Genomic DNA, 23822 nt, shown 5'->3' on the forward strand with positions numbered 1-23822 from the left:
CCTGAAATTGAACTTCACACTGACACTGACTTTCATTATTATGAAGACTCATCCTCAGCCTGATCGTCACCTTCATCTTGACCCATCCTCACTTTGAAACTTAACCTTGAACTTGATTTTGACTATAAACCAAACTCTGACCCTCTGTGGTAAGCAGAATAATGTGCCCCTCCCACAAAGATGCCCATGTCCTAACCTGTGAATACATTGCCTTACACACAAAAGGGACTTTGCAAATGTGATTTAAGGGTACAGACTTTGAGATGGAAAGAGTATCCTGGATTATGCAGATTGGGCCAATGTAATGGGGTTGGGGGGAGGGAGAGTTGGAGGAGGAGGACTTAATTCCTTCCAGCAGCAATAGAAAAGGAACCCACCTTGACTTTTAATTGACCTTGACCTTCACAATGAACATCATGCTCACCCTGACCCTGACATTACCTCACATTGATCTTGACCCTGAACCTGACACTGACTCTAATCCTGAACATCAACCTCACCCTCACCTTGACCCTGAATCCTACACGGAACTGGACATCCACTGTCAACTTGAATCCAACTTTCAATCTTACTTTCACCCTGACAATAACCATCACCCTAATCCTGACATTCATCCTCTCACTGATCCTCTCTAATGGAGCCTCAACCTGATCCTAACCTTGGCTCTCACACTGATCTTGAACTGAACCCTGGATCTAAAATTTCCCTTATAGTGACCTTGTCCTTGAACCTGATTCTGGCACCATGACCCTGACCATTCTCTTATCTTGATCCTTAACCTGACGTAGAATTTTACCTTGAATTGGACACTCACCCTCACTCTGATTCTGATCTTAATCACTCTGTCCCTGATCTTACCCTCATCCTGACTGTGACCCTGGCTGCTGTGACATTGAGCTTGATCGTGACCTTCACCCTTACACTAACTCTGATCTGATCTTGGTCAGGGCCACGACCAAAACCAGGGTCGGGGCTAAGGCTAGGTAGGGTGAGAGGCTGGGCAGGAGCCATGATGAGGGAGGTACCAGGTTAGGGCCAGGGCTTGGGCAAGGGCCAGTGCTAGTGTAAGACGGAGGCTGAGGGTCATTCTGAATGTGATTGTGAAGGCCAGGGTCGGGGCTAGGGCAAAGCTCAGGATGAAGGTGTGTACTAGGGTGAGTCAGGGTCAGGTGAGGGTAGGAACAGGAGTATGGTAGATGTCAGATGCTAATGAAGTCAAGGGTGATGATTAGGGCGAGGTTGAGGAAGAGGGTCAAGGTCTGGATAAGGGCCGGCACCAGGGCAAGGGCTCGGGAGGTGCTGGGTTCAGGGGCACCACAAGGTCCCGCGTGAGGGTCAGGGCGAAGGTCAGAACGAGGATGAATGTCAGTATAAGGGGGTGGGCAAGGGTCTCAGCGAATGTCAGGACAAGGGCAGAAGCCAGTCTGAGGCCAAGTAGAAGTGGGGCTGGTGAGCGGATTAGTAGAAGTGGGTGTTCCGAAAGGAAGCGCGGAGGCTGGGCGAGGATTAAGCGAGCGGGCGGGGCTCGGCCTGCGGGGGTGGAAGCGCAGCAAAGGCGTAGCCCGACCCAGGCAGCCATGGGGGCGGGCACCGTGGAGCCGCAGATGGGTTTGCACCAGCTGCTGCATGTGTTTTTGGAGGCCCAAGACATGCTCTGCGTCGCCCAGGTGGACAGGGTAGCGCGTCCTGTCCCAGGCGGGAGGCAGGGCTGGGCTCGTGGTCGGCCCGTCCCCTCGGAGCCTCAGTTTCCCAAATCTGGGAGGGGGCGTCGGACGGCCCTGAATCCGCGATCTGCAGAGGGCGCTTTTGGCCCCCGGGGTGGCGACCTCGGCGACCTATGAAGGGGTCTCTCTGAAAGCCTCTTATCCCTCCGTCCCTCCGTCCCTCCGTCTGTCGGTGTGTCCAGAGCTCCTGCGCGGTTGGCTTGCACCGGGCACCTGTGAACAGGGTTCACCCCTAAGATTGGCTTAGGGATCCCCACCTCTTCTGGCATATTCTGGAATTTCCCTTCTGAGGCCTGCCTGGAAAGCCGTGCGCTCCCCGTGAGTGGCACCTCCTCCTGCGGGCTCCGCCTGTCCCTTCCCAGCCAGTCGAACTGTACTGGCTGTGCGCCCTAAGTGCCTGTTTAGTGCATTAGTCTGATCTGCGCTTCTGCCCCTGTTGTGTTCCGAGCTCTTCCTCCTCTGTGCTCTTACGCAGCACAACTGTAACTAAATGATCACATAGTGTACTTGTTAAATGTTTGCTTCCCCCCCACCCCCGACCCCCGCTAGACTCATTCTTTTCTCTCTTGCATCGCTGTGTATATAACCACTGTATGATCACTGTGTGTATACACTCAGCGTATGGCTTGATATTTCGTGTACTCTAAGTAAATGTTTGTTGAGTAAATGAATCTTTACTTTTAAAATACATTATTATATCATTTTACAAAAAGATTAATAAACAGACCCTTACCTGAATTGTGTAATTATAACTTAAATGTATCAAGTAAAATACTGCGTTGTTATCCCCATTTTTACCAATAGGGAAAGTGAGTATCGTGCCGTGAGTGCATTGGCTGAGGTCACCCAGGTAGTCTCCCAGCAGATTTTGAAAGGGAGGTGCCGTTTACCCTTTGATAGCAGCAACTTCTCCAGGTTCTGGTTTCCCTGTTAGGTAAAATGAGGTCAATAAACCCTGCCTTACAGTGTCATCATGAAGATCAGCATCTAACAGAGGCATTCTCCAAGGTGGGTAACACCCATTTTGCAGGTTATATTACATACTATAATTTTATGTTAGGGAAGTAAGAACATCTCAGTTGGGTTTTGAACCGGGAACTATAGAAAAACAGAATGCGGAAATCTTCTTACTTGGTTTGATTATTGCAAAATATCAATTTTACATTCCTACTAGCCAAAAAGATTTCTTAAGGACTGAGAAACTTTGATTTCGGGTGAGTGAGGGCTGTGGAAGTAGGAACCTGGGCTCAGACAGGGTGGTTGTTATTTCTACCAGGGCCTGGAAAGCCACGTATCTGGATGGGACCCTCAGTAGGTCTGGGCCACAGAAAGCTCCAGAGTGGTTTCTACTGAAGCTGTGTAGGCTCCAGAATCCAGGGTGGCCCAGCTGGAGAGGCCAAGAAGTTCCAGGATGCAGGTGTGGGCCTGAGGGAGGGGGAGGCAGGGTACTCTGATCCCTTCCCAGGGCCACCTGAATCTCTTCCAGATACTTCTGCAGAGAGCAGTTTGTGGGAATAGGGCCTGTGTGCCCTCCCCAGGTAGCAGTTCTGTTCCTTCACCTTGGCATCTCTGGGACATCCCTTTAGCCAGAGCCTTAATTTACTCCATTGCAGCAGCCTTCTTATGGGTCCTGCTGCTCTGCCCTCGTTTCCAGTCCTTCCTTCTCTCTTTTTTTTTTTAATTGGCCCTACCACATGGCTTACAGGATCTTACTTCCCCAACCAGGGATCCAACCCATGCCCCTTACAGTGGAAGCTCAGAGTCTTTTTTTTTTTTTTTAATATTTATTTATTTATTTTGCTGCATCGGGTCTTATTTGCAGCACACGGGATCTTTGTTGTGGCACGTGGGATCTTTCGTTGCGGTGCACGGGCTCTCTAGTTGTGGCACACAGGCTCTAGAGCGCTCATGGGCTTAGTTGCCCCAGCATGTGGGATCTTAGTTCCCCGACTAGGTATCCAACCCGTGCCCCCTGCATTGGAAGGCAGATTCTTAACCATTGGACCACCAGGGAAGTCTCCAAATCCTTCCTTCTCATAGAAGCCTAAAACACAGTTTGACTTGCCACTTTTCCATTCACAGTTCTCACTGTTTTTGCCCTTCTGACTTCCAAGAGTTGGTCTAAGCCTGTCTCCAGCTCCTTTCTCTATGTTATGATTAAGGCAACTTACTCATCATCTTTTTCATACTTCTGAATCTTTGCCCAAGTGGATCTTTCTCTCCCTGAAATACTTCAGCCATTTTCTTAGAGGATAACTGCTCATCCTTCAGGAGTTGATCAGTAATTACTTCTGAACCCCTTGGCTCCAACTGAGTTGGTCATTCTCTCCTTTGTCATTCATTATTTGGTGTGTTTTATTTGATTGTCTGAATTTGTCTCTAACTCCCCACGGTGAGTGTTCTTGAGTGCAAGCACTGGGTCTCATTTAGCTCTCTGTCCCCTCCACAGGGCCTGGCAGGCTAGGCACTAATTGCATGTTGACTGACCAGATACTCTTCTAGGTCTGGAATGAGGCTTCAAGGACCAAGGAACTGTGGAGGTGAGTGGAGGAAGAGCCAGGCCTGCTCAGGAGAGTATCCCTCAAAGGAGAGAGGGGTGTACTTTTCAGCACTCACTGCGTTTCTGCTAAGTAGACAAGAAGGGACAATCCACAGCCCTTACCAGCAGGAAACTCCTCCCTAGTTGGGGGTGTGAGACTTTTTTTACAGTGTATTGAAATATAAGCGATTTTGTTAATCAAGTGGAGGTTGATGTAGGTGGGGGTGCCAAACTCAGGGGCAGAAATGTACAGCAACTTGAATGCAGCTGGCTGATAGACAAATCAATAGACAAATGAACCACTTTTATTTGATTTCAACTTTGGTGTAACAACATAGTTATATAAGCATGTTTGATATTAGAACTTAAATAAAATTCAAAAAATTAAAAGTAGAAAATAAAAAATATTTTAATCATTAAATTATTAAATTTTTCTTTTCTGTTCATTCCTCCTTTGGAACCTGACATCTTTTCTTTTGTCCCAAGGGGTAAGTGTCAGATCTTCTGCCTCTTGTAGTATATAGGACAGACTATATAGCCTTGACTATCAACTAGGAGCTACATTTAGTTTTAGTCTTTCCTTATGGAAAACAACTGTTCACATGAAGTTTCCTCCAAACATGGAGGGAATCTTTGCTTGATGGTTTTTATTTTTAGAATAACTGTGAATTGATAAATTTGAGAATTGTGGAATGCCAATCTTGCCATATTTAGTTTTCAGTATCATACAGCACTGTTCTGTTTGCTTTTTATTCATTTTTTTATTGCTAATCATACTAATTAGAAAAATGATGTTAATCTCTAGTCAATTTTAAAGTAAGGGAACTTTTACTGGATTTCAGTCTTTATCTCTACAATTTGGGGAATGTACTCTACATAGAACATTCAATTCTGGAAATTTATTTCTCTGTAGATAAGTGGACAAGAGAATGTCTTGCCAAATGTGATTCTCAAAGACACTGTGTCACTAGAAATAAATGAGTTGACTCATAGATTGGTGTAACTATTTGTGGAAGCCCTTGGAGGGCAATTCTCACAGTTGAAATGGGTAGGATGCCAACCCTAAACCCTAGTCTTTGTTCTCATCTTTACTGATAAGCTGGGGTAGGAATTTCCCTTTGAGTAACATAAGTAATATATTTCTTTCAGCAGTTCATAAAATCTCTTGAGCAGCTTATCACCTAACCCCCACATGTTTGCATGTGTTACCATATTGTGTGTACCTCCAGGTTCCTCAAGCAGATTCTTCAGCTGTCTGCAAGCCAAGTCATGAATGGGTTTTCGGTTCATTACTATTTTATAGTTTTTGGTGCTAAACTCTTTTTAGCCTACAGTCATTCTTTGGTATGGTATCCTTGACCTATGTTCATATAAAATATACTGGGTTTATGCTTCTGTAACTGGGACAACTGCAGCAGCATTCCAGGAGCATCATCACATGCACGTGTCATTTCTAATGTTGTATCTGTCATGGGTACTAGGCCCCAAAACTCTCCAGGCCCATAGAAACTCTTACAGACACAGTAATGAACATGGTTAACCGGTCGTATGTTTTTAATATGTACTCTATAATTCTAATTTAAAACACTGCAAGTTACTTCTTTAAAATGCTTCATGACCTTTTAAATTCTGCCATCTCTTTAACACACTATGCGTTAGATTTTTGGTTAAAATTGCAAATATTTGCTTTTGTTTAAGCAAAAAAAAAAATATTTCTTTTTGTTTGTGTACAGTAGATTGTTTTGCTGTTAATTGCTTTCTGAAAGGTTTTGGTGCCATGGTGTTTTTTCACTTGATACATCCTTGTATTTCAGAGGCTTATCTCATACTTTACTCATGTGCACACTTCAGCCTTGTTGACAGTCTGCCCTTTTCTTGGTCAAATCACTTGGTTTTATTTCTTCTGAATATTGGTTATGGTTCCTACTTATGATGTATAATGGCCTTAAATATGTAGAAATAGATTTCACTTCCACAAAGAAATGTTATCCCCCCTTTTTCTTAAACCACATTATCTTCTTAGTCTAGCTTTTATTTTCACACTGTTTAGGTTGAGATATGGGTACAAGAAATTTCCCTTTCTGTTTATTTCAACTAAAAGAAAGTCAACAACATAAGAATGATGATGTGAGGCAGCTGATACTCAGCCTCTTAGTCCAAGAGATAAAAGGGATGGTGAAGGCCATGGTGGAGCTAAAAGCTCATTCTTTTTTTTTTGGCTGTGCCATGTGGCTTGCAGGATCCTAGCTCCCCAACCAGGGATCGAACCCAGGCCCTCATCAGTTAAAGCATAGTCCTAACCACTGGACCACCAGGGAATTCCCTGAAAGCTCATTCTTGTCTGAGGAGTACCGTTCTGTGTGGCCCCAGATAAATTTTTCCAGGTGAGAATTTGATTTCAGTATAGCTAGATATCTTCTTCTTTTACCTAATTTGTATGTGAAATCTCTTGATTTTTAAGTATTGACAGCTAGTTCAAGTAGGCCAATCCTATGCAGGCCAGACAAGGTAATCTGGATGCCCATTCTGCCTGCAGGCTGTGAGTATGCTACTTCTGGTAGAAGGAACAGGGTTTCAGTGAGGACAGGAAAACCCATATCCGACATAAGCACTGGATCCTTCCCAGTGTGTTAGAGGTCACTAGTGCCTAGTACAGAGCCTGACACATAGGTGCTCAGTGAGTGTACAGGCTTTGAATGGAGAGAAACTCTTTGCGTTGTACTTATTGGGACCATGGGCTGTGAGCTACTTATTTCCCACCCAGCCTTATTTTTCTCCTCTGTGAGATATGACTGGAGTCCTCTGATGCTGTATCAACTCTGGTGACTGTAAATTTTGAAAGCCTTTGTCCATGGGGCCTCCCTAATCCTCTCCCAGATGTTCACTCTCCTTGTGTTTTACTCCCATGGCACTATAGGCTGCCCCTTCTGAAACTTAGCATTTCTCTCCAGAATTTTAGTTTTACTTATCCTCCTAACCACCAGCTGAGAGTACTCATAGGGCAAGGGCCATGTCTCACTCACTTTGGGGTCCACAGACTAGGTGGGGATTCAGTATTCTCCATAGTGTGGATGAGCTAATGTTTTATCTTCAACAGCCTTATAAGCGAGTTGCTATCATAGAATTGACAGTAGTTATTGATACATACAAGTTAAGGATGCAGACTCTTGGAAACTGGTGGATTAATGACTTCTGAAAATTTTCTGTTCCATAAAAGCAATGAGAAAACTGGCATAAATTGTCAAAATCAACTTTTACAGAACTCTGGAAATTAACCAGAGACTTACAGTAGTCTGGGAAGTGTTTATTCAAGAAAAAAATGGCTTATTCTCAGTAAGAGCAGCAAGTGTTCACTTGCTCTGTTCCCATAACAACCTTCCAGCTTTGTGTTAGTCTTGAATACCAACAGTTCACAATCACAGTGAAACCAGGAGCTGCAGTCACTGGAAGGGTAAGAATGGGTAAGATTCTTCAAAGCCTTATTCCCAGAGAATTGTCATTGTTCAACCTGTCTGGTGTTTCCTGGAAGAGCTCACATGTAAGCTGTCTTTATTTTACCTTGCTTGAAGTTCACCCAATGTGAAAAACCTTTACTTTGGGGCATCTGTCAAGACAACTAAAGAGAATTGATTTACTTTTTTTTTTTTTTTTTTTTTTTTTTGTGGTACGCAGGCCTTTCACTGTTGTGGCCCCTTCCATTGTGGAGCACAGGCTCCAGACGCGCAGGCTCAGCGGCCATGGCTCACGGGCCCAGCTGCTCTGCGGCATGTGGGATCTTCCCGGACCGGGGCATGAACCCATGTCCCCTGCATTGGCAGGCAGACTCTTAACCACTGCACCACCAGGGAAGCCCTGATTAACTTTTTAATTAGTCTTTAATCAGAGTTGATGAATGATAGTTAAGGAAACAATAGGCCAACCAAAGAGTTTAAAAGGAAAACTGGGAATGTGATGTCCTTAGGGATTTTGGAAAGCTCCAACACATTCCTAGGAATCTAGAAGGCCAAGTGCTTATTCAGGGCTGTGTGCTAACTCAGGGAAGATATAAAAGGGCTCCAGACTTTTACCTCTGGTTAACCTTGAGGTTCCATGGAAGCAGGAAGTGAAGACTAAGACAGAGAAGTCAACTGCCTGGCTGAGTGTTGAACACATGCCCCAACCTGCACATAGAGCGTTTGGCAATCACTAGGAAATTTAGTGGTTCCAGAAATTTAGGAAATATCTGTTCTCTCATTACTGCACATTAATTTAACTGAACAGAGACATAAGTGGCCCTACATAACAAAGAATACAGACTTTCAGAGTTCAGAAACTTTTCAGAGTTACTCCACTAAACAAACAAAAAATAATAACAGCTATAATAAAACAGGGGTGGGGTGGAATCAGATTTCCAGAGTTCTGCATTATGTTATTTAAAATGTTCAGTTTTCAACAGAAGTTATAAGTCATGCAAAGATATAAAGTGTGGCTAATATGCAGGAAACAAAGCAAACAATAGAGACTGTCCCCAAGGAAGCCCAGGCATCAGACTTACTAGACAAAGACTTTAAATCAACTATTTCAGTATGTGCAAAGAACTAGAGGAAACCATGTGAAAAGAACTAAAGGGAAGTATGAGAACAGTGTCTCATTAATAGAGAATATTAATAAAGAGAAATTATAAAAAATAACTAAACAGAAATTATGGAGTAGGAAAGTACAATATTAAATTAAAAATTCAAGAGCAGATTTGAGCAGGCGGAAGAAAGAATCAGTAAACTGGAATATAGGTCAGTTGAGATTATCCAGTCTGAGGAACGCAATGAAGCTAAAGATGAAGAAAAATGAATAGTGCCTAAGAGACCTGTGGGACACCATCAAGCATGCAAGCAACAAATAATAGGGAGTTCCAGATGAGAGGAGAAAGAAAGTAGAAAGTATTTAAAGATATGGCTGAAAACTTCCCAAATTTGATGGAAAATGTTAATTTACACATCCAGAAGCTCAGTGAGCTGCAAGTAGGATAAAGTCAAAAGAGTTCCATTTCGAGACACTTTATAATCCAACTTGAAAGCCAAAGACAGAATCTTGAAAGCATCAAGAGAGAAGCAACTCATCATGTACAGGACAACCCCAATGAGATTAATGGTTGATTTCTCATAAAAAACCATGGAGCCCAAAAAGGAGTGGGCTGATGTATTGAAGGTGTGGGAAGAAAAAGATTGTCATCAAGAATTCTATATCTAGCAAAATGAAGGAGAAAATTAAGACATTCCTAGATTAACAAAAGCTCTGAGAATTTGTTGCTAGTAGATGTGCCCTACAAAAAATACTAAAGAGAGTCTTTCAGATTGATATGAAAGGACATTAGACAGGAACTTGAATCCACGTGAAGAAGTAGCACCAGTAAAGTAGCCACATAGGTGTATATAAAAGGCAACATAAATGAATTGTTTGTAACTCCTTTTTTCCTACGTGATTTAAAGGACAACTGCATAAAACAATAATTGTGACTCTCCATTGGGTACATAATGTATGAAGAAGTAATTTGTATGACAATAACAGCATGAATGAGAGGGGCATAAAATGGAGCTACACAGGAGCTAAGTTTTTTGATACTATTAAGTTGATATTAATCAAAACTAGATTGTCATAAATTAAGATTTTATCCGGTAATCCCCAAGGCAACCACTAAGAATTAAAAGAATATACAGTTGAAGAAATGACAAGGGAATAGCACATAAGAAAATACTTAATACAAAAGAAGGCAGTACCAGAGGAATAGAAGGAAAAATGCATAGAAATAAGCAAAATGACATATGTAAATCCTATCTTATCAGTTGTATTAAATATATATGGATTAAACACTCCATTGAAAAGGCAAAGATTGGCAGAAGGGATTAAAAATATCCAAGTATATGCTCTTTACAATAGACACATTTTAGATTCAAAGATACAGGTTGAAAATAATAGAATGGAAACATATACCATGCAAACAGCAACCAAGAGAGAGCTAGAATGACCATGCTAATAACAGACAAAATAGACTTTAAGACAAAAAGTGTTACTAGGGACAAAGAAGGATATTTTATAATAATAAACAGATCAATCCATCAAGAAGATCTAAAAAATTATAAATGTATATGGACCTAATAACAAAGCAACAAAATGCATGAAGGGCTGACAAAATTGAAGGGAGAAATAGACAGTTCAACAATAGTTGGAGGCTTCAAAAAAATGCAGACTCTTGAGTTGCAGTTGCATGACCAAGGCTGCATGACCCTGGGTTAGTTGTTTAACCCCTCTCTCATATCTAAAATGGAGATGAGGACCTACTTCATGGGGTTGTTATATAGATTGACTGGAAACACAAAAAGCACCTATTCCTGACATGTGGTGAGCACTCGTTCAGTGTCATATCATTATCCCCATTTAACGGTGGAGGAAACTGAGGCCTACATAGGCAAAGTGAGTTGTCCAAGCTAGTAGACGGTGAAGCTGGGAATCAAAGCTAGGCCTACTGATGCCAAAACACCTTCTAATGACTCCTGTTCTGCCTGGGACTGTGGGGTCTTTGTTTCAGGCAGCTGTGTCTGAGACGCTGGTCCTCCTGTAAAGCCTCCCAGATGACCCTGGGCACACAGACATGGAAACAGTACTATCTCTGCTGATCCGAGCTGGAGTTCCAAAGGGAATCTGGGTGGCCAGAGAAGGATTTTATCTGCAAAGCCATTGCTGGGCACAAAGGTATGGGGTGGGGAAGGTGGTAACTGTGCATTCCCACTCTTTCCCTGGTCAGATCTCCAGGGATTTAGTTTTTCAGCCAATTAGTTGGAAAATGCCACATAATGAGGACATACCCTGCTATGTTCTATACCTCTGTTATCATTTGATCCTAACAGAGATCATTATATCTATTTCAGAGTAGAAAGAAACAGAAACTAAGAGATAAGGATGTTGTAACTGTTGTTCACAGTAACATGGCTGGTGGGTGGTAGGCAGTCCTGGGCATGATACCCAAATTGTAAGTCTGAAGTCCCAGCTCTTTCTGTCCAGTGCTGTCCCCAGAATCAGCACCTGTCATGCTCCTGAGAGAGAAGAGGAATGACTTGCCTGCCTCCCCTTCACTAAGTTGAATGTTCACATTCTAGGCATCCATGTTTGTGCTTAAGGCAAGTCTGTGTTCTCTTTCAGGAGAGATAGATGAGCTGGCCTACATCTCAACCAAAGAGTACTGGTTTGATGGGCGGGAGAAGTCCGTGGTGTGCGCCGTGTCATCAGATGGCACCGTGTGTGCCTGGGATCTGCAAGAGGTGAGCTGTTCAGGAGGGGGCCAGGATGAGAAGTGACCAGATGCTGCTATGTCCTCAGTCTTAGCAAGGCGCTTTGCCTTTATTCTTTATCATCACAGCCAACTTGTGAGGTGAGTAGTGGGAGCCCCATTGTACAGATGAGAAATCTGAGCTGCAGGAGGCTCAGTCGCTGTGCCAGGTCACACTTCAGACTTGAGTCTGATTGATCGCAAATGCCCTTGACTTTCTGCTGTCCTGCCTCAGGGAGATGGGCATTTTTGCAGTGCCTGATGGAGGCTGTTTATGCAAGGGGATTGACAGCTGCCATGCCCAGTTCTGTGCTGTCCACATTGGAGCCAATGCCTGCCTCTGGGTGGTTTTTCCCAGATAATGCAGATTTTACTCACCCCACTTGCAAACTTAAGTGTTAAAACCTCGATAACTTGGTTGGTACTAATTGTTAAAAGCTTTCCTATCCATTTTCATATTCTCTGATTGCTCTTTTTTGTCGTTTAAAGGATACAGTTATTTGCCTCATATGTCTTTCCTCCATGGTCAGTTTTTTCATTTGTTTATGTTTTTTTTCTCTTCCACGTGCTTTATTTTCCTCATATACATTGTGATGTTTGACATTATAATTTCGAGTGAAGGTCTCTGGTGACTGATGGGTGCAGGTGGCTGGTTTCTGTTTCATTGCAGTTGTGTTGCCCTGACCCACCTTAGGCTGTGGACATGAGACCACACAGGCTTCGATGAGGGGCTCTTGGGCAGGAAGAAGACCTGAAGGCTGGGAGGTTCCATAGTTGCCAAAGCAAAAAGGTCTTGACTTGAACATAAAGAGCTTTGGTGCTGGGGTGGCAGACCTTTTCTGTAAAGGGCCAGAGAGCAAATATTTTAGGCTTTGCAGACCACGTGGTCCTGTTGCAACTACTTAACTATGTGGCTGAAATGCAGAAGCAGCTGTATACAAGTAAACAAAAAGGGAGTGGCTGTGTTCCAATAAAACTGTACTTATGGACACTCACATGTGAGTTTCTTGTTTTTTTCATGTGTCGTGAAATATTCTTTGATTTTTTTTTAACGAAAATACAAAAATGGTCAGTGGGCTGGGTTTGGCTGCAGGCCATGGTTTGTTGAGCTCTAGTGTGGTCCATTGGTCACAGTGTGGGACTGTTAGACAGGGCTAGACCCCTCGGCACCTATTCTGCCTGGCTTCCCAACCTTAATCCTCTTTGTGAATACATCTCCAATCTTATTTTATTTTTAAAAAGCTCAATCATTTTGTTGGAGTCATGCATTATGTAGCCTGTTTCTGAACTCTGTTTCCCTGGTTGCTACTTCCTATTCTGAAATGGGAAGGGGAGTTTCACTGCTTCTTTACCCACTTCCATACTACTAGCCACCGGCGAATAATGTGTATTCTCCGAGACCTAGTTGACATGAGCCAGTCACCGGTGCTGAGTCCCTACTAGTAATAGTCTTGTTAGCTGTTTAAGCAACAGAAATCAACTGTTGATTTGCTGATGTGAGGGGGAAGAAAAAAAAGAATGGAAGAATACTGGGATATCATGATTGGAAAAAGATCATGCTAACATGATAACACTTGATAGAAAAAGAACCGTAATAACTCCAAATTGGAAACAAACCCCATGTGGCAACTCTGAGAAACTCAGAAACAGCAATTAGAGGATTGGTTCTCTGATGCCCGGTCCTAATGTGCTGTGGGCCTGCTGGACCCGGGCTCTTACCTCGCTGTTCTAGCTTTCAGAATCGTGGGAGAGACCATGTATCTGGGAATCAGCCCATCTCGGACCAGTCATTTTCCTCTGTGCTAATGGCCTTCGCCAGGCCCAGCCTGTGGTGGCACTGCTGGGCACACCACTGGGAAGGGCATGTTCTGAGCAGGGCAGTTGTAGATATGCAACAGAAACTGTTTACAACTACAAGGCTGAATTAGCTTATCTGTAAACCTGGGTTCCTTGGGGACCAAGTGAGATGCTCCACGTGGAAGTTCTCTTTATGCAGCCCTGCACAGCCCAGGTCCTGAGTACAGCCCAGGTCCCCAGCACAGCCTGGGTCCCAAGCACAGCCCAGATCCTAGGCAGGGTGGGTAGTGTTGGGTCCTGCCTCCCTGCCCAGCCTTCTTTAGTTGAGCCATAGGTAACCACTGGGAGTGCTTCAGACATCCTGTGCCCAGTGCACATGAAGGACCCCACCCTCAGTCCCCCTGCAATGGCACCAACCCCAGGCAGTCTCAACACCCATGCTCAGCCACTGCTCTCCTCCAGGACACACCTGTCTCCTCTGTGGTAGAACATTGCTCCTGTGTTGTGTTCCCTACCATGCTGTGCAGCCTGTGAGGATGGGGATCACATCCTTTACACCTGCATGTCCCCAGTGTGCACTGGGTGATGGTCAAATGAATGAAAATAATAAGCGTTTAGGAAATAAATGGGCCCTATGTGAGTTGTTACATTAATTTTGTTGTTGCCTAGGGCACAGAGCTCTGTCGAGCCCTCTACAGCCTGCAGCTCTGGTGAATTTGGTGACTTACCCTCGGCTGCAACTGGCTGTCACCGTGGATGAGCGGGGACTGATCAAAGTATGCAAAGCAGAGAACGGGTGTAAGCAAGCCTCCTGCCTGCCTACATACTCGTCTTCATTGGAGGCCTGTGACTTTCCAGAAGGCCCCCTCCTGCTGGTGAGTGACCCAGCTCTCAGGAACCTCTGCTGTTTCCCAGGGTCTGTGGACCTGGCACCAGACTGCTGTGCCAGGTGGCACTTCAAGCCAGGCCCTCCACATGGCAGACCAAGTGACCACGTAATTCTGCTCAGTCCCCCAAGGTCCTCCTTGCCTGCCACATGGAGGGCAGACTCCTCATCCCCCTTCGGCTCTAGTGTGCCACAGCCTGTTCCCTGGCCCCATCTCTGCAGCCTCTCACCCTCTCAGAGGTCCAGCCCTGTGGGCTGCCTGTGTTTTCTTGTCCACGGGCCCCTGCTTTCCTGTCTCCTTGTCCTACTCATAGTCTTTCTTCTCCTTGCAGTTCCTTCTCACTACTGCATTCTCACCCTTCTTTCCCCCTTTTCAAGTCTCCACAAGGGCCCAACTGAAAGGAAAACTGAGGCATATTCGACAGAATGCAAGCATTTGCTTCAGATGATGAAGGCCTTCTGTTGCCAGGACATTTGTTTTAGAGGTGATTCTTGGGCATTGGGAGGGAGCATTTGGCCAGAGAGAAATGGCAAAAGGGGGTGTTAGCTGGCAGATTGAGGAAGTGGCTCTCACCTGGGGGGAGTATCCTCCTCCTGGAGGGAAGGAGGTCTTTGAAAGCATGGGCAAACTGGCATCGCAAATATCAAGATGAGCAGACATCCGGGAACAGTTTCATATGTAAACAGAACTAATTCTGTAAAAGAACTAAGCTTGTAAACAAAAAGGTAAAACCTGATGAAACAGATTTCACATAAACAACTCTAGTTGTTTAAAGAAGACTTTGGAATAAGTGTAATTAACATCTCCAGAGCAATTTGAGAATATATTGTATAGAAGAAGAGGAATCCACTAAGGTTCTCTCTTGGGAATGGTAGAGCACATGATTCACACATAGTTGTCAGTGAAGGACAATTAGAAAAATTAGAAAATATATCAAGTAAGAGAGCTAAAAAGAGCAAACGGTTTCTAGGCCAAGATTCAGAAGATGGCAGAAATCAAAGTGCTAAGCCAAAAATGGGGCTGCTTTTGCCCTGGAGATGTTTACTACAAAGCTAAGGGGCTGAGCAGAGCTTTAATAGCCAAGTAGACAAAAGTTGGACTGCAGGTCCACCAAGGAATGGAGCCCTGTGAATCCTCTTACATTGGGGTGGGTTATCAAGTTGCAACCTAAGAGTGAGGGTGGTCTGAAAGTAAACAGTCCCTGCACTGGCTGCAGCTGCCCAGTTACTGGGTGGGAGTAAATGAAAATCTTTTCTGGAGAAGGTTAACAACTCCCAAGGCCTCTCTTTTCAAATACAGTGTGCAGGACTCACTTAGAGATAAGTAGGCACATGAGGTAAGATGATAAGAACTACCCAAGGCAATCTACAGATTCAGTGCAATCCCTATCAAACTACCATTGGCATTTTTCACAGAACTAGAGCAAAAAAATTTTTTAATTATATGGAAACACAAAAGACCCCGAATAGCCAAAGCAATCTTGAGAAAGAAAAATGGAGCTGGAGGAATCAGACTCCCTGACTTCAGACTATACTAAAAAGCTACATTAATCAAGAGAGTATGTATCCTGCTACTTTACCAAATTCATTGATTAGCTCTAGCAGTTTTCTGGTAGCATCTTTGGGATTCTCTATGTATAGTATCATGTCATCTGCAAACAGTGACAGCTTTACTTCTTCTTTTCCGATTTGGATTCCTTTTATTTCTTTTTCTTTTCTGATTGCTGTGGCAAAAACTTCCAAAACTATGTTGAGTAATAGAGGTGAGAGTGGGCAACCTTGTCTTTTTCCTGATCTTAGTGGAAATGCTTTCAGTTTTTCACCATTGAGGACGATGTTGGCTGTGGGTTTGTCATATATGGCCTTTATTATGTTGAGGAAAGTTCCCTCTATGCCTACTTTCTGCAGGGTTTTTATGATAAATGGGTGTTGAATTTTTTTATTTTGGGGTGTTGAATTTTGTCGAAAGCTTTCTCTGCATCTATTGAGATGATCATAAGGTTTTTCTCCTTCAATTGGTTAATATGGTGTATCACGTTGATTGATTTGCGTATGTTGAAGAATCCTTGCATTCCTGGAAGAAACCCCACTTGATCATGGTGTATGATCCTTTTAATGTGCTGTTGGATTCTGTTTGCTAGTATTTTGTTGAGGATTTTTGCATCTAGGTTCATCAGTGATATTGGCCTGTAGTTTTCTTTCTTTGTGACATCCTTGTCTGGTTTTGGTATCAGGGTGATGGTGGCCTCTTAGAATGAGTTTGGGAGTGTTCCTCCCTCTGCTATATTTTGGAAGAGTTTGAGAAGGATAGGTGTTAGCTCTTCTCTAAATGTTTGACAGAATTCACCTGTGAAGCCATCTGGTCCTGGGCTTTTGTTTGTTGGAAGATTTTTAATCACAGTTTCAATTTCAGTGCTTGTGATTAGTCTGTTCATATTTTCTATTTCTTCCTGGTTCAGTCTTGGCAGGTTGTGCATTTCTAAGAATTAGTTCATTTCTTTCAGGATGTCCATTTTATTGGCATAAAGTTGCTTGTAGTAATCTCTCACCATCCTTTGTATTTCTACAGTGTCAGTTGTTACTTCTCCTTTTTCATTTCTAAATCTATTGATTTGAGGCTTATCCCTTTTTTTTGTGATGAGTCTGGCTAATGGTTTATCTTTTTTGTTTATCTGCTCAAAGAACCAGCTTTTAGTTTTATTGATCTTTGCTATCGTTTCCTTCATTTCTTTTTCATTTATTTGTGATCTGATCTTTATGATTTCTTTCCTTCTGCTAACTTTGGGGATTTTTTGTTCTTTGTTCTCTAACTGCTTTAGGTGCAAGGTTAGGTTGTTTATTTGAGATGTTTCCTGTTTCTTAAGGTAGGATTGTATTGCTATAAACTTCCCACTTAGAACTGCTTTTGCCGCATCCCATAGGTTTTGGGTTGTCGTGTCTCCATTGTTATTTGTTTCTAGGTATTTTTTGATTTCCTCTTTGATTTCTTCAGTGATCACTTGGTTATTAAGTAGTGTATTGTTTAGCCTCCATGTGTTTGTATTTTTTACAGATCTTTACCTGTAATTGATATCTAGTCTCATAGTGCTGTAGTCAGAAAAGATACTTGATACGATTTCAATTTTCTTAAATTTACCAAGGCTTGATTTGTGACCCAAGATATGATCTATCCTGGAGAATGTTCCATGAGCACTTGAGAAAAATGTGTATTCTGTTGTTTTTGGATGGAATGTCCTATAAATATCAATTAAGTCCATCTTGTTTAATGTATCATTTAAAGCTTGTGTTTCCTTATTTATTTTCATTTTGGATGATCTGTCCATTGGTGAAAGTGGGGTGGTAAAGTCCCCTACTATGATTGTGTTACTGTCGATTTCCCCTTTTATGGCTGTTAGTATTTGCCTTATGTATTGAGATGCTCCTGTGTTGGGTGCAGAAATATTTATAATTGTTATATCTTCTTCTTGGATCGATCCCTTGATCATTATGTAGTGTCCTTCTTTGTCTCTTCTAATAATCTTTATTTTAAAGTCTATTTTGTCTGATATGAGAATTGCTACTCCAGCTTTCTTTTGATTTCCATTTGCATGGAATATCTTTTGCCGTCCCCTCACTTTAAGTCTGTATGTGTCCCTAGGTCTGAAGTGGGTCTCTTGTAGACAGCGTATATATGGGTCTTGTTTTTGTATCCATTCAGCCACTCTGTGTCTGTTGGTGGGAGCATTTAATCCATTTACATTTAAGGTAATTATCAATATGTATGTTCCTATTCCCATTATCTTAATTGTTTTGGGTTTGTTATTGTAGGTCTTTTCCTTCTCTTGTGTTTCTTGCCTAGAGAAGTTCCTTTAGCATTTGTTGTAAAGCTGTTTTGGTGGTGCTGAACTCTCTCAGCTTTTGCTTGTCTGTAAAGGTCGTCATTTCTCCATCAAATCTGAATGAGATCCTTGCTGGGAAGAGTAATCTTGGTTGCAGGTTTTTCTCCTTCATCACTTTAAATATGTCCTGCCACTCCCTTCTGGCTTGCAGAGTTTCTGCTGAAAGATCAGCTGTTAACCTTATGGGGATTCCCTTGTGTGTTATGTGCTGCTTTTCCTTTGCTGCTTTTAATATGTTTTCTTTGTATTTAATTTTTGATAGTTTGATTAATATGTGTCTTGGCATGTTTCTCCTTGGATTTATCCTGTATGGGACTCTCTGTGCTTCCTGGACTTGATTGACTATTTCCTTTCCCATATTAGGGAAGTTTTCAACTATAATCTCTTCAAATATTTTCTCAGTCCCTTTCTTTTCCTCTTCTTCTTCTGCGACCCCTATAATTCGCATGTTGGTGCATTTAATGTTTTCCCAGAGGTCTCTGAGACTGTCCTCAGTTCTTTTCATTCTTTTTTCTTTATTCTGCTCTGCACTAGTTATTTCCACTACTTTATCTTCCAGGTCACTTATCCGTTCTTCTGCCTCAGTTATTCTGCTATTGATCCCTTCTAAAGTATTTTTAATTTCATTTATTGTGTTGTTCATCGTTGCTTGTTTCCTCTTTAGTTCTTCTAGGTCCTTGTTAAATGTTTCTTGCATTTTCTCTATTCTATTTCTAAGATTTGGGTCATCTTTACTATCGTTATTCTGAATGTTTTTTCGGTAGACTGCCTATTTCCTCTTCATTTGATAGGTCTGGTGGGCTTTTACCTTGCTCCTTCATCTGCTGTGTGTTTCTCTGTCTTCTCATTTTGCTTATCTTACTGTGTTTGGCGTCTCCTTTTTGCAGGCTGCAGGTTCGTAGTTCCTGTTGTTTTAGATGTCTGTCCCCAGTGGCTAAGGTTGGTTCAGTGGGTTGTGTAGGCTTCCTGGTGGAGGGGATTAGTGCCTGTGTTCTGGTGGATGAGGCTGGATCTTATCTTTCTGGTGGGCAGGTCCACATCTGGTGGTATGTTTTGGGGTGTCTGTGGCCTTATTATGATTTTAAGCAGCATCTCTGCTAATGGGTGGGGTTGTCTTCCTGTCTTGGTAGTTGTTTGGCATAGGGTGTCCAGCATTGTAGCTTGCTAGTCATTGAGTGAAGCTGGGTGTTCGTGTTGAGGTGGACATCTCTGGGAGATTTTCACCGTTTGACATTACGTGGAGCTGGGAGGTCTCTTGTGGACCTGAAGTCAGCTGAAGTTGGCTCTCCCACCTCAGAGGCACAGGAGCACCAAGAGCCTTTCATCCACATGGCTCAGAATAAAAGGGAGAAAAAATAGAAAGAAAGAAAGAAAGAGGATAAAATAAAGATAAAATAAAATAAAGTTATTGAAATAAAAAATAATTATTAAGAAAAAAATTTTTTGAAAAATAAAAAGAAAACGGACTGACAGAACCCTAGGGCAAATGGTGAATGCAAAGCCATACCGACAAAATCTTACACAGAAGCATACACATACACACTCACAAAAAGGAAAAGGGGAAAAAATAATATATCTTGCTCCCAAACTCCACCTCCTCGATTTGGGATGATTTGTTGTCTGTGGAGATTTAATCCGCTGCTCCTGAGGCTGCTGGGGGGGTTTCTCTTTCTCTTCTTTGTTCGCACAGCTCCCAGCGTTCAGCTTTTGATTTGGCCCCACCTCTGCATGTAGGTGGCCTGAGGGCGTCTGTTCTTCGCTCAGACAGGACAGGGTTGAACAGCTGATTCGGGGGCTCTGGCTCACTCAGGCTGGGGGTGGGAGGGGTACGGATGCTTGGCGAGGCTGCGGCGGCAGAGGCCAGTGTGACGTTGCAGCAGCCTGAGGCACGCCGTGCCCTCTCCTGGGGAAGTTGTCCCTGGATCACGGGACCCTGGCAGTGGCGGGCTGCACAGGCTCCCGGGAGGGGAGGTGTGGATAGTGACCTGTGCTTGCACACAGGCTTCTTGGTGGCAGCAGCAGCCTTAGCATCTCCTGCATGTTTCTGGGGTCCGCGCTGTTACCGTGGGGGTCCGCGCTGTTACCGCGGCTTGCGCCCATCTCTGGAGCTCCTTTAAGCAGCTCTCTTAATTACCTCTCCTCGAGCACCAGGAAACAAAGAGGGAAGAAAAAGTCTCTTGCCTCTTCGGCAGGTGCAGACTTTTTCCTGGACTCCCTCCCTGCTAGCCGTGGTGCACTAACCCCTTCAGGCTGTGTTCACGCTGCCAACCCCAGTCCTCTCCCTGCGATCCGACTGAAGCCCGAGCCTCAGCTCCCAGCCCCCGCCTGCCCCGGTGGGTGAGCAGACAAGTGTCTCGGGCTGGTGACTGCTGGTCGGCACCAATCCTCTGTGCATAAATCTCTCTACTTTGCCCTCCGCATCCCTGTTGCTGCGCTCTCCTCCGCAGCTCTGAAGCTTCCCCCCTCTGCCACCCGCAGTCTCCGCCCGCGAAGGGGCTGCCTAGTGTGTGGAAACATTTCCTCCTTCACAGCTCCCTCTCACTGGTGCAGGTCCCATCCCTATTCTTTTGTGTCTGTTTTTTCTTTTTTCTTTTGTCCTACCCAAGTACGTGGGGAGTTTCTTGCCTTTTGGGAGGTCTGAGGTCTTCTGCCAGCATTCAGTTGGTGTTCTATAGGAGCAGTTCTACGTGTAGATGTATTTCCGATGTATCTGTGGGGAGGAAGGTGATCTCTGTCTTACTCTTCCGCCATCTTCCTCAACTCTAAAGGGTAGTCTTTCCAACAAATGGTGCTGTCGAAAATGGATATCTGCATAGAAAAGAATGACATTTGATCCTTACCTTACACCATATACAGAATTGACTCAAAATGGATCAATGACATAAATATAAGACCTAAAACAACAAAACTCTTAGAAGAAAACACAAGACAAAAGCTTCATAATATTTGATTTGGTAATGACTTCTTAGAAAACAGTGAGTACTGACAATGATATGGTGAATTTGGCATCCTTGTGCACTGTCAGTGGGAATTTAAAATGGTACAGCTACAATTGGAAAAAAGTATGGAGGTTCCTTAATAAATTAAAAGTAGAATTACCATATTACCTAGAAATTCCACTTCTGGATATATACCAAAAACAAAGTAGGGTCTTGAAGAGATATTTGTACACTCACATTCCTAGCAGCATTGTTCATATTATTTAAAACAAGGATGTAACTCAAGTGCCCATCAAATGATGAATGAATAAGCAAGATGTGTTATATACTTACAATGGAATATTTCATTGTTTTATTCTAAAAACTTCATGTTTAGGAAGGAAATTCTGCAATATGCTACAACATAGTCAAACCTTGAATACATTATGTTAAGTGAAATAAACCAGGAACAAAAAGACAAAAACTGTATAAGTCCAGTGATATGAGGCATTTACAGTAGTCAAAATCAAAAAGACAGAACATATAATGGTGGTTGCCAGAGGCTGGGGGAATGGAGAAGTTGAGTTGTTTAATAGGTATACAGTTTCAGATTTACAATGAAAAGAGTTATGAGGATGGATGGTGGAGATGGCTGCACAACAATGTGAATGTATTTAGCACCACTGAACTGAATGCTTACAAATTATTAATATGGTAAACTTTATGTTACATATATTTTAACTCAATAAAAAAGAAAGGTTAGGGCTTCTCTGGTGGTGCAGTGGTTGAGAGTCTGCCTGCCGATGCAGGGGACACGGGTTCGTGCCCTGGTCCGGGAAGGTCCCACATGCTGCGGAGCGGCTGGGCCCATGAGCCATGGCTGCTGAGCCTGCATGTCCGGAGCCTGTGCTCCGCAACGGAAGAGGCCACAACAGTGAGAGGCCCATGTACCACACACAAAAAAAAAAAAAAAAAAAAAAGAAAGTTTAAAAAAAAAAAGAGACATCACTGAAAGCTAACATGAAACAAAGCTGTGTCTGGGTCCCACTCTGCATCCTGTCTGGGTTTGCTGGCATCACAGAAACCCATCTGGATACTTGGCAAGTTTGAGAATAGGATGTGGGCACCTGTAGGAAAGTTCAATGTGTCAATGACAAATGCTTCCCTGCCACTTGGAAGGGCACCTCACATTGGGTATAATGAATTAAATGGTGCCCCCACTGAATATGTCCATGTTCTAATCCCTGGAACCTGTTAGTGTGACATTATTTTGGAAAAGGGTCTTTGCATATGTAATTATATCAAAAACTTATTTGCAATCATTCTAGATTATCCAGGTGGGCTCGAAATCTAATGACAAGTGTCCTTATAATAAGAGGAGAAGACACCGACAGAAAGGAGGAGAAAGACCATGTGAAAATGGAGGCAGAGATTGGAGTGAGCAGCCACAAGCCAAGGAATGCCAACAGCCATTCACTGAAGTTGGAAATTGCAAGGAAAGGAATCTTTTCTAGAGTCTCTGGAGAGATCATGGCCCTGCAAACACCTTGATTTTGGACTTCTGGCCTCCAAAACTGTGAGAAAATAAATTTCTGCTCTTTTAAGCCAAAAAAGAAAGAAAGAATGGCTGATAACCTCCCAGTCTGGGGAGAGAAGATTTGGACATACAAGTTCATGAAGCTAATAGGTCAACACCAAATATCAACCCAAAATGATCTTCTCAAAGACACACTATTAAAAAACTGTGTAAAATCAAAGACAAAGAGAGAATTTTTAAAACTGTCAAGAGAAAAACAAACCCTCACATAATAAAGGAACCCCCAATAAGTCTATCAGCGGATACTCAGTGGAAACCTTGCAAGCGAGGAGAGAGTGGGATGAAAAATTCAAAGCGCAGAAAGAGAAACACTGCCAAAGAAGTTTACCCAGCAAAGCTATCTTTCAAAAATGAAGAAGAGATGTTTGTTCTCAAATAAAAGCTGAGGGAGCTATTCTACACTAGACCTGCCTCACAAAAAATGCTGATAGGATTTCTTCAAGCTGAAAGGAAATGACGGTAATTACTAACATGAGAACGTATGAAAATATAAAACATTCTGGTAAAGGTATGTGTATAGACAAATTCAGAATATTGTAATATTGTAATACAGTGTTGTGTTAATCACTTTAGTATAAAGGTTAAAGGATAAAATTATTTAAAATGACAATAATAATAATGTGTAAAAATATACAATATACAAAGAGGTAAATTTTGACATCAAAAACATAAAATGTGGGGTGGGGGAGTAAAAGGGTAGCATTTTTGTATGCAATTGAAGTTAAGTTGTCATCAACTTAAAATAAACTGTTACATCTATGTTTTATGTAAGGTTCATGGTAACCACATAGCAAAAACCTACAATAGATACATAACAGTTAAAGAGAAAAGAATCAAAGCTTACATTACAGAAAAGCATAAATTCACAAAGAAAGCAAGAGAGGAAGAAAGAACAATGGAACTACAAGAGTCAGAAAAATATTAATAAGATGGCATTAGTAAGTCCTTACCCATCAACAGTTATTTTAAATATAATGGATTAAATTCTCCAGTCAAAAGGCAGAGGAGCTGGATTTTTTTAAAAAAAGATCCAACGAAATGCTCCCTACAGAAAACTCACTTCAGGTTCAAAGACACATACAGACTGAAAGTGAAGGGGAAAAAAATATTTCCTGAAAATGCAAACAACATGAGACCATGGATAGGTATACTTATATCAGACAAATTTTATTTAACTTTTTAA

The 23822-nt window shown here is 42.7% G+C and overlaps 1 protein-coding gene across 1 annotated transcript; it reads left to right on the plus strand.

Moving 5' to 3' along the window:
- Window positions 1-1577: 1577 nt before the first annotated feature.
- On the plus strand, window positions 1578-23472 carry FBXW12 (F-box and WD repeat domain containing 12; the record flags this gene model as incomplete). The annotated part of the gene is given in 8 exon segments (XM_079927768.1): window positions 1578-1676; window positions 2529-2533; window positions 10826-10910; window positions 10914-10989; window positions 11437-11555; window positions 14030-14039; window positions 14042-14235; window positions 22371-23472. Coding segments are annotated over 8 exon segments (774 nt in total). The 3' UTR covers window positions 22557-23472.
- Between the last annotated feature and the right edge of the window lie 350 nt (window positions 23473-23822).

The sequence above is a fragment of the Stenella coeruleoalba genome (genome assembly GCF_951394435.1).
Source record: "Stenella coeruleoalba genome assembly, chromosome: 7".
NCBI classification, from domain to species: Eukaryota; Metazoa; Chordata; class Mammalia; order Artiodactyla; family Delphinidae; genus Stenella; species Stenella coeruleoalba.